This window comes from Phascolarctos cinereus, unplaced genomic scaffold, assembly GCF_003287225.1.
Source record: "Phascolarctos cinereus isolate Bilbo 61053 unplaced genomic scaffold, phaCin_HiC Scaffold_5;HRSCAF=322, whole genome shotgun sequence".
In the NCBI taxonomy this organism is placed as follows: Eukaryota; Metazoa; Chordata; class Mammalia; order Diprotodontia; family Phascolarctidae; genus Phascolarctos; species Phascolarctos cinereus.
This window is the reverse complement of record NW_027555958.1, coordinates 39,933,696-39,948,076: the sequence shown is the minus strand read 5'-3', so window position 1 is coordinate 39,948,076 and position 14,381 is coordinate 39,933,696. Positions and strand designations below refer to the sequence as shown.

The 14,381-nt window shown below is 43.6% G+C and overlaps 1 protein-coding gene across 1 annotated transcript in view; it reads right to left on the bottom strand.

Moving 5' to 3' along the window:
• The window catches only part of TMEM132E (transmembrane protein 132E), a 101,493-nt gene extending 96,638 nt beyond the window's left edge, over positions 1-4,855 (bottom strand). The window contains 1 exon segment of the mRNA XM_078155457.1: positions 4,678-4,855. Coding sequence (XP_078011583.1) covers positions 4,678-4,855 — 178 coding nt within the window.
• Positions 4,856-14,381: the final 9,526 nt, after the last annotated feature.

Here is a 14,381-nt window from a genome sequence, read left to right as displayed (position 1 = left end):
GGCCTTAGAGCTAGAAAGACTTTTGGGAGTCATATAGCTCAAACCCCTGCAATACACAGACCTAAAACTGAGGCTGACAAGTGAAATGACTTAGAGGATTATAGACTTAAAGTAGGAGAGGACCACAGATGGATCTAGTCTGGCCCCCTTGGTTTTATGGATGAAGAAATGGAGGGCCAAAGAGTTTAATGACTCGGCCAAGGTCATATAGCTAATAAGTGACTAAGGCTGAGTTTAAATCCAGGTTTTCTGACTGCAAAGCCAGTGCCCTTTCCACAATACCACAACGGTGAGGAAGCTGGGGGATGAGCATTAGGGATACATATGCAGATCCACCCAGCGGTGGGGTAGGTAAGTAATCTCTGTAGAAAGGCATGGAGATGAGGGGAGGGTGGTCCTGGGTAGGGACCAATGGGAAGGAGAGAAGGAAAAAAATCAGAAAGACCTCGTGTGGGATTAATAAAAAAGGACTAGTAATTTACAGGTGACCCCAGCTCTCTTCCTTCCTGGCTGCCAGGCTCTTTCTTCCCCAGCTTTGTGGGCTCTTGCCCAGGTTTGGGAATATTTGCTTTCACCATTTGTGATATGAACGGTTATGCGAATAATCATACCTGACTCAGCCCGTCTCTCATTCTATTTTCTCTCTGCCCAGGCCACTTCAGGTCCAGGATCGAGGAGAGGAGACAGGGTAGAGGACTGCCCTAGAGGTAACCTAGAAGGGTCAAGTTGGCTGTGACATCTACCCCCTTCCAGATCATGGTTTTCCATTTCAAAGACCCACTATTGATCTCCCTCCCAGGAACTTCAGAAGAACCCTGCTGAACTTATGGGAAGCACAGCTGGATGGTTCTGTGTTCAAAAAAGACACACATACACACACACACACACACACACACACACACATTCCCGGAGATCACCTTTGGGGGAAAAGTTAATTATGAGGAGGAAAAAAGGGCAAAGTTTTGCTTAACTGTTTTAGGGGAATGTATTTTGTTAATACTTTTGTTATTGTTTGAACTAATGATTTTACTTCTTCTATCCATGAAACTGGACAACTGCTGTGTCCCTTACAGAAGTTGGAAAGTTGTCTAGTGGCGATGAGAGGTTAAGTGACTAGCTCAAGGTCACACAGACAAAAGGCATCAGAAGCAAAACTTCACCCTAGGTTTTCCTGACTCCAGTCCAAGACCAAATCTCAACATCACCATCATCATCATCACCATCATCATCACCATTATCATCATAGTCACCATTATCATCATCAACAAAATTATCACCACCACCACCACCATCCTTACTATCTTTACAGATAAGGACCAGGGCTCAGAGACTTGCCCAGGGTCCCATAGCTCCTTAAGTATCATCATCATCATTAATAATAATAATTATACCATTAATTATAATGATCATATTTTATATCATCAATTATAACCATTAAGTATTATTATTAATAATAAGTGGTCCAGACCTGTGAGTTCATTAATATGGGGAATTCCAAGTCAAGAAGCTCCCTTTGCCAATGCAGATGAGTTGCTTCTAGGTTTAGCAAGTTCCCTAGGGACAGATAGATGTTAAGCAATGGGCTCAGGGTCACACAGAATGTAGAACCTTGAACCAAAGCCTTCCTGCTTCAGAAGCCAGCTCAGAATCTACCACTCCATACCGATAGCAGTAATAACAGCTCACATTTATGTAGGCTCTAAAGCTTTCAAATGCGTTTCCATCATCTCATTTAATCCTCACAACAACCCTGTCAGGTAGAAGCTCTTATTACACCCACTTTACAGATGAGGAAACTGGGGCTCAGAGAAACTTGGCTGGGGTCCCCTAACCTCCTCAGGGTCCGAAGCAGCACTTGGTCCCAGGTCTCCCAGGTTCCAAAGGCAGGCCTCTCTGAACTCCCGACAGGTTGCCTCTTTTTTTATCATCCTTACTGACAAACTGTGGGCTGGGGCATTTGAGGACAGAACAGGACAATGGAGCAGAGGCCTGCAGGGCAGCTGTTCCTTTCATGGAGGAAGGTGTAGATCCAAGAGCAGCTTAGGCTGATTGCTGCAAAGGATCTGGCCAACTCTGGTGTTCATGATATCCTCATTTGGGAGAGGGATGCTTCCTCTTGTATCTCATTTTGAGGATGTGAAGACATTGAGGGCAAGAGGAGGGGGAAAGAGAGGGTCAAGCATCTCCTCTCCTCCCTGTAAGAGGAATTGCATCACTGATGATGCTGCCTCGGAGGGAGCTATGCCAGGTACCAGCTCCACCTCACCCCTACCTCTCAATGCCCTCTCCAAGTGCCCTGATCTCACCTCCACTACACCTCTCCTGACTCCCTCCCCAGCAGTCTGTCCATTCAACAGATTGGACAGTAAGGGTCCTACCAGCCCAGTCCCTTTACACACACACACACACACACACACACACACACACACACACACACACATACACACACACACACACACACACACACAGAGGAAAAGTTACATTCTCTGCAGTACCAACACTAAGGAATCAACTATTTCTTTGTTTTGATGTTGGGAAGGAAGTCTTTTCCTGCTGTGAACATAAGTGCTTTAAATTCATGTGTATCACTCCTCCTCCTCCTCCTGCAGGAAACAACTTCCCTGAGGGCAGGGACTTATTTCCTCAATTGGCCTGGAAGCTCCTGGAGGGCAAGAGCTAGTGTCCCCATACCCATTCCTTTACATCCAATTCAATCAGTCAACAAGCACCTACTATGTGCTAGGCTATGTGCAACATACTAGGCACTGGGGGTGTAAATTTTTTTTAAATGGAGCACCCCCTACTCTCAAGGATCTTACATTCAAACCTTTATGAAGTTTCCTTAAGCTTTTAGTTTACTATGGAAGGAGAGATGATGGAGTGGGGATGGCCTACAAGTAGGTATTGTGTGGACCTGGGTTTAATCTTTACTCTGATGATTACTCCCTGTGTGACCTTGGATAAGTCACTTACCTTCCCCTGGGTCTCAGGTTTATTATTCACAAAATGAGAAAAGTTCTAGATCTCTGATCCCAAATATGCAAATAACTATTGATCAGCAAGAATTTATTCAATTCTATTGTGTGCTGGGCATTATACTAAGCACTGAGAATGCAAGAACAGGGATACAAGAACAGCAGAAACACTCCCTGGCTGCCAGGAGCCTATATTCTTTCAGGGAAAACAGCATGGAAATAATTAGATACACACAAAGTAGATGAAAGATAACATTAGAAGAGGAGGCTGTAGCAGCTGGGGACACCAGGAAATGGCTCTTGCATAAGGTAGGATTTGAACTGAAGATTGAAGGAAGCCAGAGATTCAAAGAGGCAGAGATGAGGAGGCAGAGAATTCTGCTTATGGAGAGGGAGGAGAGCAGGCAATTCAAAACCATGGAGAAAAGGAAGATGGAGTGTCTTGCATTAGAGTCAGTAAGTAGACCAGTGTGGCTAGATTATAGTGTGTAGAGGTTCTGAACTAGTGATGGCAATAGAAATGGAGAGGAAAGGTGGGGGCCTGAAATTTTGCAAGGGAGAAAAGGATTGATAGAGGTTGGCAACTGATTGGATGCAAGAAGTTAAGGAGGAAATAGAGTCAAAGATGATTCTGGGTTTTCCAAGGCTGCATGACCACTGAGTGGTGCCATCAACAAAACGGATGGCACCATCAAAGCAGGAACAAAGACTACATCTCACCTAGGAGATTAGGCTTTCCCTTAGGGGAAGAGAATTATGCTTGATCTACAATCTACATGAGTCTGGCACATAGTATTTAACTGATACAAAGAATATCAAAGAGTATCAAAGAAGCATTAGGGAGTTAGAGTGGAAAGAACATAGATAAGTCTTGGGAGGGAGAATCCTATGTTGTAGGCCAAACTCTACTTCTAAATAGCTGTGTGACATTAAATGCAGTCCTTCACTGATCTGGTCCTTAGTTTCAACATTTGTGAAATGGAAATGATCGTAACTGCAGAATTTACTCTACAGGCTAGAAGGTGAAATGAAATAATGGATGCTAAAGTGCTCTGAAAAGTCTAACATGGTGATTTCAAAATACTTAGTCAGCAAACTTTCTCATGCTCTGGTCAGACTACAGGTCACGTGATTGGAAGTCCCTGACCATAAAGTCATCATCAATAACAATAACAGTAGCATCACCATCATTGCCAAATCCCAACTCAAACACTTGCTGGCAGTTTGTCATTCTGAGGAAATTACTCAGCTTCCTTGAGTCTCAGTTTCCTTATCTGTAAAATGGGAATAATGGCAGCATTTACTGCATAGGGTTGTTGTAAGGTCTCACTAAATAATGTATGTAAAATGCATTGCAAAACTTAAAAAGAATCAATATAAATGTGGGTTATTATTTTCAACAACGTCACCACCATCATCATAATCAAGAATATCATCACACTGTTACCACCATTGTCATCATTCCTATTATCATCTCCATGTCTTCCTTCATGATCATCATCATGATCATCATCAGATCACTATTTGATAACCATCATCATCATTATCACTACCACCACCATCATTGCCATTACCACATCCCCTTCACCACCAATCATCATTGCCACTGCCATAACTACTACTGTCATAATTACCATCACCACATCTCGATCACCACCATCACCACTATCACCACACCACCATCACCTTCAATCATTATTACCATTGTCATAAGTACTGCCATCATCATCATCGTCATCATCATCACCATTTTCATAAACATTATCATCTAGATTTCCATCAACATCATTACTACCATGGTCACCACCATCACCATCACTATCTCTTCCACCACAATCATCACTGCTGTCACTATCATCACCATTATACCCCCCCCCCATTGCGACAGCTATCACCACCTTCACTATTATCCTTCCCATCACTCCACTGACATCATTATCATGGTCATTGTTATCATTGTTATCGCCACCACCATCATCCATCAAACTGAGTACTCACCCAATCAAGGAGCAGTACTAGGTCCTAACCAAGACCACACAGAGATATGGGACACTGACTCTAGCAGAAACAGATGCAAGGAATAATTGTGGCTTTATTTACTTTTAGGACTGGGTTCTAGCCCCACCTCTGCCTGTACTAAGCTGTGTGACTGAGGACAAGTCTTTTCCCTTTTGTAGGTCTGTTTTTCTGTCCTGATAAATGAGGGAGTTAGATCAGTTCCATGGCCTCAGGAAGCTTATCATCTGGCTCAAGAGATGAGAAACACACCTGAAAAAGCAGTGTATGATAAGTACCCAACGGATGATGCAGCTCCTAAAAGATCCCAATGAGCTGGGTGATCAGGGAAGACTTCTCTGGTCAACAGGACCACATCTGACGGCTCAGGCACCAAAGCCTATGTCCACCCCTATGCCCTCCAGAATACTCAGACAAAAACAATAGCTGACACTTACACTGTCATTTTTATATCCTTTATCTCATTTGATCCTCACAACAACCTTGTGAGATAGTTAATACAGTTCTTATTATCCTCATTTTGCAGAAGAGGACACTGAGGCATAACATAACTGGCCCTAAGTGACACAGGTCACAAGAGCTGAGGGGACAGGTTTCTATAAAAGAGGAGATAAAGCATTGAGTCCTCAGACCACTGACTCCAGTGGATAAAATAAGTCACGATAACTCCAGGTTACTTCCTTTGTCTTCTGAAAAGGAAGAAGAGAAAATATTTGTCTTCTTCACATGCCCATATACACTAGCGCCAAATTTCTGTCCTTTTAGCCAGCTGGGGGTGAGCTTCTGATTGAGGAGGAGATTAGGGGAGAGCTGTGGGATATTTATTCTGTTGTACAATCTCCTGATGAGAAGTCACTGAAAATTGGGCTCATTTACACCATGTAGAGGGCTGAGAAAATGATGATTCCCTGATGTCTGCTTTTCCCAAGTTGCACTTTCCCTCCAGGGGACAAAGGCCCAATAAGCCAATTTCTCTGGGAGAGAAGGAGCTGTAGAAGGAAGTATGGAAAGTATTAGAGGTGGGGTTGGGTTAGGGGAGAAAGATAAGCCATAAAAACTTCAACAAAATGAACAAGTGAAGGCAGGACACCTGGGTTTAGTGCTGATTCCTATGTTTACTGGCTGTATGCCCTTGGATAAGTCACCTCCTTCTCTGAGCCTCAATTTCATCTTTAAAAACCACCCCACAGGGTTGTTGGGAGTAAAGTGCTCTATGAACCTTAAAGCTAGAAAATATTATTATTTTAATAATATCAGTCATATTATGTTTAATAATTTATTAATGAACATTATGTTTAACAACATGTATTAATAAATATCATATAATGATATGTTTGGATGAGTACTATTTCCAATAACATTTATCAATATATTTTATGTTTAACAAACTTATTAATAAATTTTCTTGTATTTTATACTTATTGATAAATATTATTTTATTATTAGCTTTATTTTTTAAAGATCTAGAGCTGCAAGGGGCTTAAAGATCATCTTGTCTAGACCTCTCACTTTATAGTGGAGGAACTTGCCTCTCTACCCACAATTACCAATCAGTTGCAAAGTCTTTTTCTTCCCGACCCTAGCTCTGGCCCTCATCCTTTTTTGTCTAAAGTACTGAAACAGCCTCTTCATTGGTCTCTCTGCCTCCCTTCTTTTTCCTCTCCAGTCCATCTTCCACATAGATGCTAAAAAAATCTCCCTAAAGCACTAGCTCAAGGACACCCAGTGGTTCCCTATTGCTTCCACGTGAAAGTACAAATTACTGAACTTGGCATGTAAAGTCCTCCACAATCTGGCTCTAGTTTCCCTTTCTAGGCTGCTTTAATCTCATTCCCCTCCACACTTTCTATATTTCAGCCAAACTGGCTTTCTTTGCTGTTCACCAGACTTGGTTTCATCTCCTGCCTAAGTGCCTTAGCATCAGCCTTGAATGTACTTTCCCCCTGCCCTTCCCCACTTCCTCCTATTCTTAGAATGATCATAGATTTAAAGTTGGAGCAAGAGTGGATCTTGAGTCAAACCCCCTTCATTTGACAGATGAGGAAACTGAGTCACAGAAAAGTTGTGTGCCCAGGGTCATGTGGTCAATAAGTGTCTGAAGCAATAATTGAACCTAGGTTTTCCTGAATACAAGTTCAGAGTTCTATCTACTATACCATGCTGCCTCTTTAATCCCTGGCTTCCTTGCGCTACTCATATGTCATCTCCTAAGGCAAGCCTTTGCTGATACCTACTAGCTGTCAGTGCTTTCTCCGTCCCCCTCAAATTATCAAGTATATACCAATCTGTTTACATATTGTTCTCCCCCCGCCCCAGCAGAACACATGAATCTTTGTATTCCCAGAACCTTGGACAGTTCCTTGCACATAACATTAATTATACTTTTTTGATTGGCTTGAACAGAGGAATGGAAATGCTTTGTTCAGAATATCACAGCTAGGAAGTAGCAGAACCAAGATGGGAATCTCTGGCTCCAATTCTAGTGCCCTTTCTCTAGCTGTAGATTCCCCTTTTCTTCCTTGCGCTGTTGGGTTGACAGAAAAATGAGTGCGAATTCCCCAATCCACAAATCAAGATCCACAGATAGATTTCAGAGGAGCCATGAATTTTTTTAAAAAAATGATAAATGTTTCAATATAATTGGTTTCCCTTGTAATCTCATGTATCTTATTTTATTCATTAAAAAAACACATTATACGGGGCAGCTAGGTGGCGCAGTAGATAGAGCACCGGCCCTGAAGTCAGGAGGACCTGAGTTCAAATCCAGCCTCAGACACATAACACTCACTAGCTGTGTGACTCTGGGCAAGTCACTTAACCCCAATTGCCCTCACACACACACACAAAACAAAAACAAAAACAAAAACACATTATTTGAGAAGGGTTCCATAGCTTTATTAAGCTGTTGCCAAAGGGGTCCAAGACACAAAAAATGTTGCACACAGTAGCTTGCTGGAGTGTGTCTGTCTCTGTGTGTGTGCATGTGGAGAACCTAGCCAAAGATCCTCAAATCTGCTGCATCAAGCAAGCAGATAATACACAAAAGTGGAAAAGGGGAGTTGACCATATTTTCAAGGGTGTGGCTTTGAGGACAAATGGAGTGGGTCAGTGTAGCTGTCTCCCTCTTTCTTCTTTGCTCCTCTTCTTGTGGCCTTGTGGTCATTATCAAATTTGGGATAGGGGAGGGTGAGGAGGAAAATAATTTGAGGGTGAGGAGAGAGGTGGGAGAGGAGAGCAGTTATCACACACTGGCCTTCCAAGCACGTGCTTCTACCTGACAGGCAACCTGGAGTGGGGCACTGGGAGGGTTAATCTAGGAGAAATGCTAGAGACTAACAGTGGTAAGAGGAGTGAAAAATACTCTTCGAGCAGCCTCTAGGAAAACAGGCACCTATTGCTACCATTAGCAGACATCAATTATTGGGAGCCCTGCCAGTCTGACAATTAGGTGCTGGAAAGGGATGTGTGTTTTTGCGTGTGTGTTTATGTATCTGTGCAAATATGCATATCTCTCTATCTACGTGGGTATGTGAGTGAACATAAGTGTGTCCAAGTAAGACTGCATGCATATGTTCAACTCCCCACTGTCATTATCTTCTCTCCTAGTGACAGGTCTGCTGCAGAATCTGAACTATGCAGCCAAAAATAAACACAACTCTGCCACTTAGCTGGGCTTGGCACCATGGCCAAGGAGGTTAAGGATGTGACAGTCAGGGTCCTCAGGACTAATGAAGAGTGGTGGGCCTTGAGAGGTCATAAGCACCCAAAGCATTTCCACTGGGCTCTGTTGGTGAGGGGGTCTGGGGGAGGATCAGTTTGCCCTAAAGAAGAATGCTGACGCCGGACTTGAAGTTTTCTTACCATCTGTTAATGCTGTAGGTATTTGTGTGTGCCCTCTGGAAATCTGCAAAGATGGCTGTGGTGTGTTCCTTGTATCCCCTGTCACACTGGGAGTTGAGGTGGTGGAAATGGTGTTGGGTTCCCAGTGTAATAGTCTAGATTGAGCTGAGCAGGGCACAATTCTGGTAGCAGCATCTCAACTTGAGGAAAAGCCCAGAGGGCAGATTTTTTCCCCAAGTTCCTGAGGGACTTGCTTCAATATGTTCTAGGTGTTTTAGAGGACCTGGTTCAAATCTTGTCTCTACTACTTACTTCTTGTGTGACCTTGGACAAGTCACTTCACCTTTATAGGTTTTAGTTCTCTCAATTGTAAAATTGTACTACATGGTCTAGATGACTTCTAAGGTTGCTTCCAGATAGGCAACTTAGCAGCATTTATTAAGTACCTACTATGTACCAGGTGTAGGGTAGTTAGGTGACTCAATGGATAATTAGAAGAGTGTAGGTGACCTGGAGTCAAGAAGACTCATCTTCCTGAGTTTAAATTTGGCCCCAGACACTTATTAGCTGTGTGACCCTAGGCATGTCACTTAACTCTGTTTGCCTCAGTTTCCTCATCTGTCAAATGAGCTGGAGAAGGAAACAGCAAAGCACACCAATATATTTGCCAAGAAAACCCCCAGTGGGGTTGTGAAGAGTTAGACATGACTGAAATGACTGAACAACAACAAATATACCAGGCACTTTGCTAAATGCTGAGGCTACAAAGAAAGTACCTCCCTTCCTGAAAAAAATCAAGGCTTAATGTCTCCTTCCTCTGCTTCTTCCAGATACCCCTCTCAGCACAGAGGACACTCAGTTGTAAATGGTTAGCCTAACACCAATGAAGGACACTCCTAAGGGATATTGGAGCATGTCTCTCAGGGACTTGGAGGCAATCTGCCCTGTACGTTCTTTCCCAAGGGGGGTTAGAGTTTGCTATCAGATCTCAGCTAACGCTAGAGATCCCTGTGGTTCTTCTGGGGGATGTTTTGGGTGTGCCTAATAATAATATGTGGAGGGACAGAACTTGTGATTTCAAAGAATTCCCCTCTACCAATGTAGGTGAGCACATTTTCTGAACCTTACAAGCTTAGATTATAAGTGACTTGACCAAAGTAATACAGCCAGTATGTGTCAGAGTCAGACTTGAATCCATGCCTTCCTTGTTTTGATATTACCTCTCCTATAATAAAAGGTAACTTTTATATCATACTTTAAAGTTTGTGGTATGTTACTTGGGAATCACAATAACTGTATGAAATAGGTACTACAGGCATAATGTGTGTTTTACAGATGGGAAAACTGAGGTTCAGTAAGGTTAAATGGCTTACCCCAAATTACCCAGTTCATTCATGTATTGGAGGCAATTCAAACCTAGGTATTGCTGATTCTATATCTAGCAGACTGCCCCCCACTTAGCTGAGAGGCAGAAAATGTAGGCCCCTTTGTGGGTTCCTCATCCTAATGGTTGGTATGTATAATGCATTAAAGTTTGCCAATCACTTTCCAGACATTATTTCATTTGATCCTCAGGGCAGCTTTGTGAAGTAGATGTTATTCTCATCTATTTTACACTGAGGGGTCAGGGATTTGCCAAATGACTTTGGACACACACCTCCTATTCCTTAGTGGCACATAGTAGGTACTATATAAATCCCTTAGTGTCAGTGGGAGAGGGACCTGGGACCTGGGCTCAGAAATAGCAGTCCCCAGCTTTCCTATCTCAGCCTCAGTCCCCAATGAAGGGTCTAGGCAGGAAGGGTCATTCTAGAGGGGTCAGTGGACAACAGCCTTCTCCCACAGACTGACAAGGGCCTGGTGTGGGCTCCAGCATGAAGGACGGAAGTCTGATCAAAAGAAGAACTTTGCTAAGCAGAGTCAGCACAATTATCAGACAACCCAGGCACAAACCCAAAGAGATTTGCTTCCATTACTACCCCCCATCTGAATTATTCATTCCCACCTTCATTTATTCATGCAACAAGCATTGAATTATCCAGGTAATTGCCTCAATTTTCCACTCCACCCTGCTGGGGACCCAGCCAGTCAGCTAGGGAAGGAGTACAGAAGGCTTGTTGAATGCCTGCCTGAATGGGTCACAGAAACAGAAGGAAGAACAAGATGATCCCTCAGAGGCCCCCCCCCAAGACCCTTGAGGTCACCCCACTCCTCCCTTGTTCCCACAGTTTCCCCAAATCTGCCTGACTATCTCGGGTGCCCATGAAGCCTCAGCCCAGGCTGCCTGACTGTGGAGCAAAAGATGCCCATCAGAACCTGGCACTCCTCAGCATCCCTGTTACCCCTTCCCCAGAAGCTGCTGAAGCACAGAACAACACAACACTCAGCTTCCTTGGCAGCCACAAGACACACTTTCCGTTTTGTTTAAAGAAAGGAAAATTGCTTTCTTTTTCTTTCTTTTTTTTAATGGGCTCATTAATATCTTATTCAAATTGCTGTTTGTTAAGGGCCAAGAAAGAAGGAGGTGGGGGAAAGGGAGCCAAGATGGGAGGGGAAAAAATCTCTAAGAGAGGGAAGGAGAAGAGCTGGTGTGTCCTTCTGCTCCCAGGATGACTACTCTTCTAATCACTCTGCACTGGTAGGCCCCTGCCTGCCTCCTCTATAATTGAGTTTCCTGGAGCCAAGTCCCTGGGGCTGAGGGGGATGAGTGGAGGGCACACAGGAGGGAGATAAATCAAGGTGATCTCTTACTTTTCATAAAAACAGAGGTCAGTTTCAGAGACCATCTAGTTTAACCCTCTCATTTTTCAGAGGGGGAAACTGAGGCCCAGAAAGGACTACTAACTTGCCCAAGGTCAGAAAGTAGCAGATCCAAGTCTAGAGTTCTCTGAATTCCTAAAACTTTCCCCTATTTCTTAGCATTTATCATCTTCCTTCACACCTATGATGTCATCAGCTTAGGGAAGGGGGAAGGGAATAAACATTTACATAGTACCTAGCATGTCCCAAGAACTGTGCTAAGCACTTCACAAATCTCTCATTTGATCCTCCCAACAATCTTTTGAGGTAGGTGCTATTATTATCCCTATTTTACAGCTGAGGAAACTGAGGTTAAGTGAGTTGCCCACGATCACAAAAGCTAGTAAGTTTTTGAGGCAGCATTTGAACTCAAGTCTTCCAGACTTCAGGCTCAGCCCTCTATCCACTGCACCACCAGCCACCCAAGTTGCCTCTGAGTACTCAGGAGTGAGTTGAGTCTTGCTTGCACCATTAAGAGGGTAAGCGGGTCACTCAAGCATCATTTGTCAGAGGCTAGACTTGAACCCCAGCCCTCTTGTCTTCAGCTATGCCCTTCTATGCTCTCATACATGTCACCTTTCACATACAGCCCTGTATTTTAGTTACTCATGGGCATTTGGCCATAATCTCCATGAAAGTGAGGATTGGTACAACTCTGCATCTCCCATAAACCCTAGCAGAGTGCCTAGCCCATAATATGGGCTCAAGAAGCATTTGTTGAATTAATGAAAGATGGTAAAAAGCCAGGAATTGTCTCCTGCTACTCATGGGGGTGGGGAGGATAGACAGAAGAGGTTGAACCTGCTAATGGAATGACTGAGACTACTGACAGCTTGGTGGCATCACGAAAAGAGTGTTGGCCTTGGAGTCAGGCTTCAAAGCCTGCCTAGATATTTGCTAGCTGGGCACCTCTGGGCCAATCACAACCTTAATTCCTCATCTGTGAAATGGAGATAATAATACCATCTACATGTTGTAAGGACCAACTGAGAAATATTACGTAAGGCTCTTTGAAAACCCTAAAGTGTTATGTAATGCCAATTATTATTATCAATATTTTGTTATTATGCAGATGAGTAATATCCCTGTGTTATTATAGAGTATGCTTTTCCTACTCTATATTTTCCAAGAATCTCACAATGCCCAAAACCAACTGCCCCATGGCTTCTGCTGTGGCAGCTCACTTGTGGCTTCCTGTCCTTGTCCCAGACTTTCACTTCCAATCTTCTGGCCATCTCCCCACTCCCTGTATCCCTCCCTCTCCCATTGATGATACCACCCTCCTTTTCAACATGACTCTTTTTCTGTGAGTCTACCAGTCATCACCAACCTTGGGGTCATGGAATTAAGATAGACATTAATTAAATGACTCCTCCATGTTCCCACCTTGAGTGGTGTGAAATGAGAGACACCTTGGAAAGGGGAGGAAGATTGCACAATTGCTGGACTGAGCAATACTCAACCCCAACTGAATGCATAAGCGAATTGTTGTACAACAAAGATAACTTAAGAGACAGATGCCTTACCCACCCTTCAAAAAAAGAATCAAGTCTTCACTCTTTCCTCAGGAAATACTTAGGATCATGAATTTAGAACTGGAAAGCACCTTAAAGGTCCATGGTTAAACCTCCATCCCTATCCCCTGTCTTACAGATGAGCAAATTGAGGGCCAGAGAAGAAAGGTGACTGTCCCAGGAACATACTGCCAGATCACCTAATTCTTAATTCAGCACTTTCCACTGTTTTCAGTACTATGACACTGTTTCAGTGTCACAGAAGAACACACACACACACACACACACACAATCTAAACCAATGCTGAGACCAGTAAACCAAAAAAAAAAAAACCCTAACATATACAGTTTAAAGTTTGTAAGATGCTATATGTATATTATCCCATTTTGACACTCACAATAAGCTGGTGAAGTAGGTACCCTTAAAAACCCATTTTACAGATGAATTTAAGAAACTGTGGTTGAGAGAAGTTGTGACTTGCTCATGTTCATACAGCACATAAGTATGTATGGTAGGATTTGTTGCATTCACTACACCAGAGGGCCATTCAGTTTCCTCCATTAGCTCTGAGCTGCCATACCACTAAGTGATGGTACCCCATGCTTGCGACTTAGCACAAGCTGTCCTGTGCCAATTTTCCTATTTCCCCAACTGTCCAGGAAGGTCCTCTAGTGCAGGGACCACTCCAAATACTTCTGTTTGCTTAGTGCCTGGAGAAGAGCCATCCTCCTTCCCTCCTCCCCCCTCCCCAAGCTGACACTTCAGTAGGGCTTGCTGCTGGTAATAGCCTAATTGTCTGAATCTCCGGTTATCCTGCAAAGGAAGCTGTCATTGGTAATCTCTAGACTAGCTATCTGGCCTGGACCATTCCTGAGCCAGGAGCCTTGGTATCCAGCACAGCAATGAGGTTTCTACCTTCCCGGGTCTTCCCTCCATCCACATCTAGATGGTCCAGCCCAACCCAGCCCAGGTGGGTGGGTCCTACTTACCTTTGTGCATTCAGTTCAAATCACTGACTTTATTTTCCAGACAAGCTGGGCTACTATTTTCAAGGCAACAGGTCATCTTGTATTCCTAGGCCTCTTTCCATGTCTGGAATGCACTCTTCCCACCACCATTTTTGACCTTTCAGAATTTTTATCTCCCTTCAGTGCCACTGTCTTCATTGAGCCTTCCTGGATCTTCCACCAATTTTCCTAGTACACTATGTCTGGGCCTCTACACCCCATCACACCC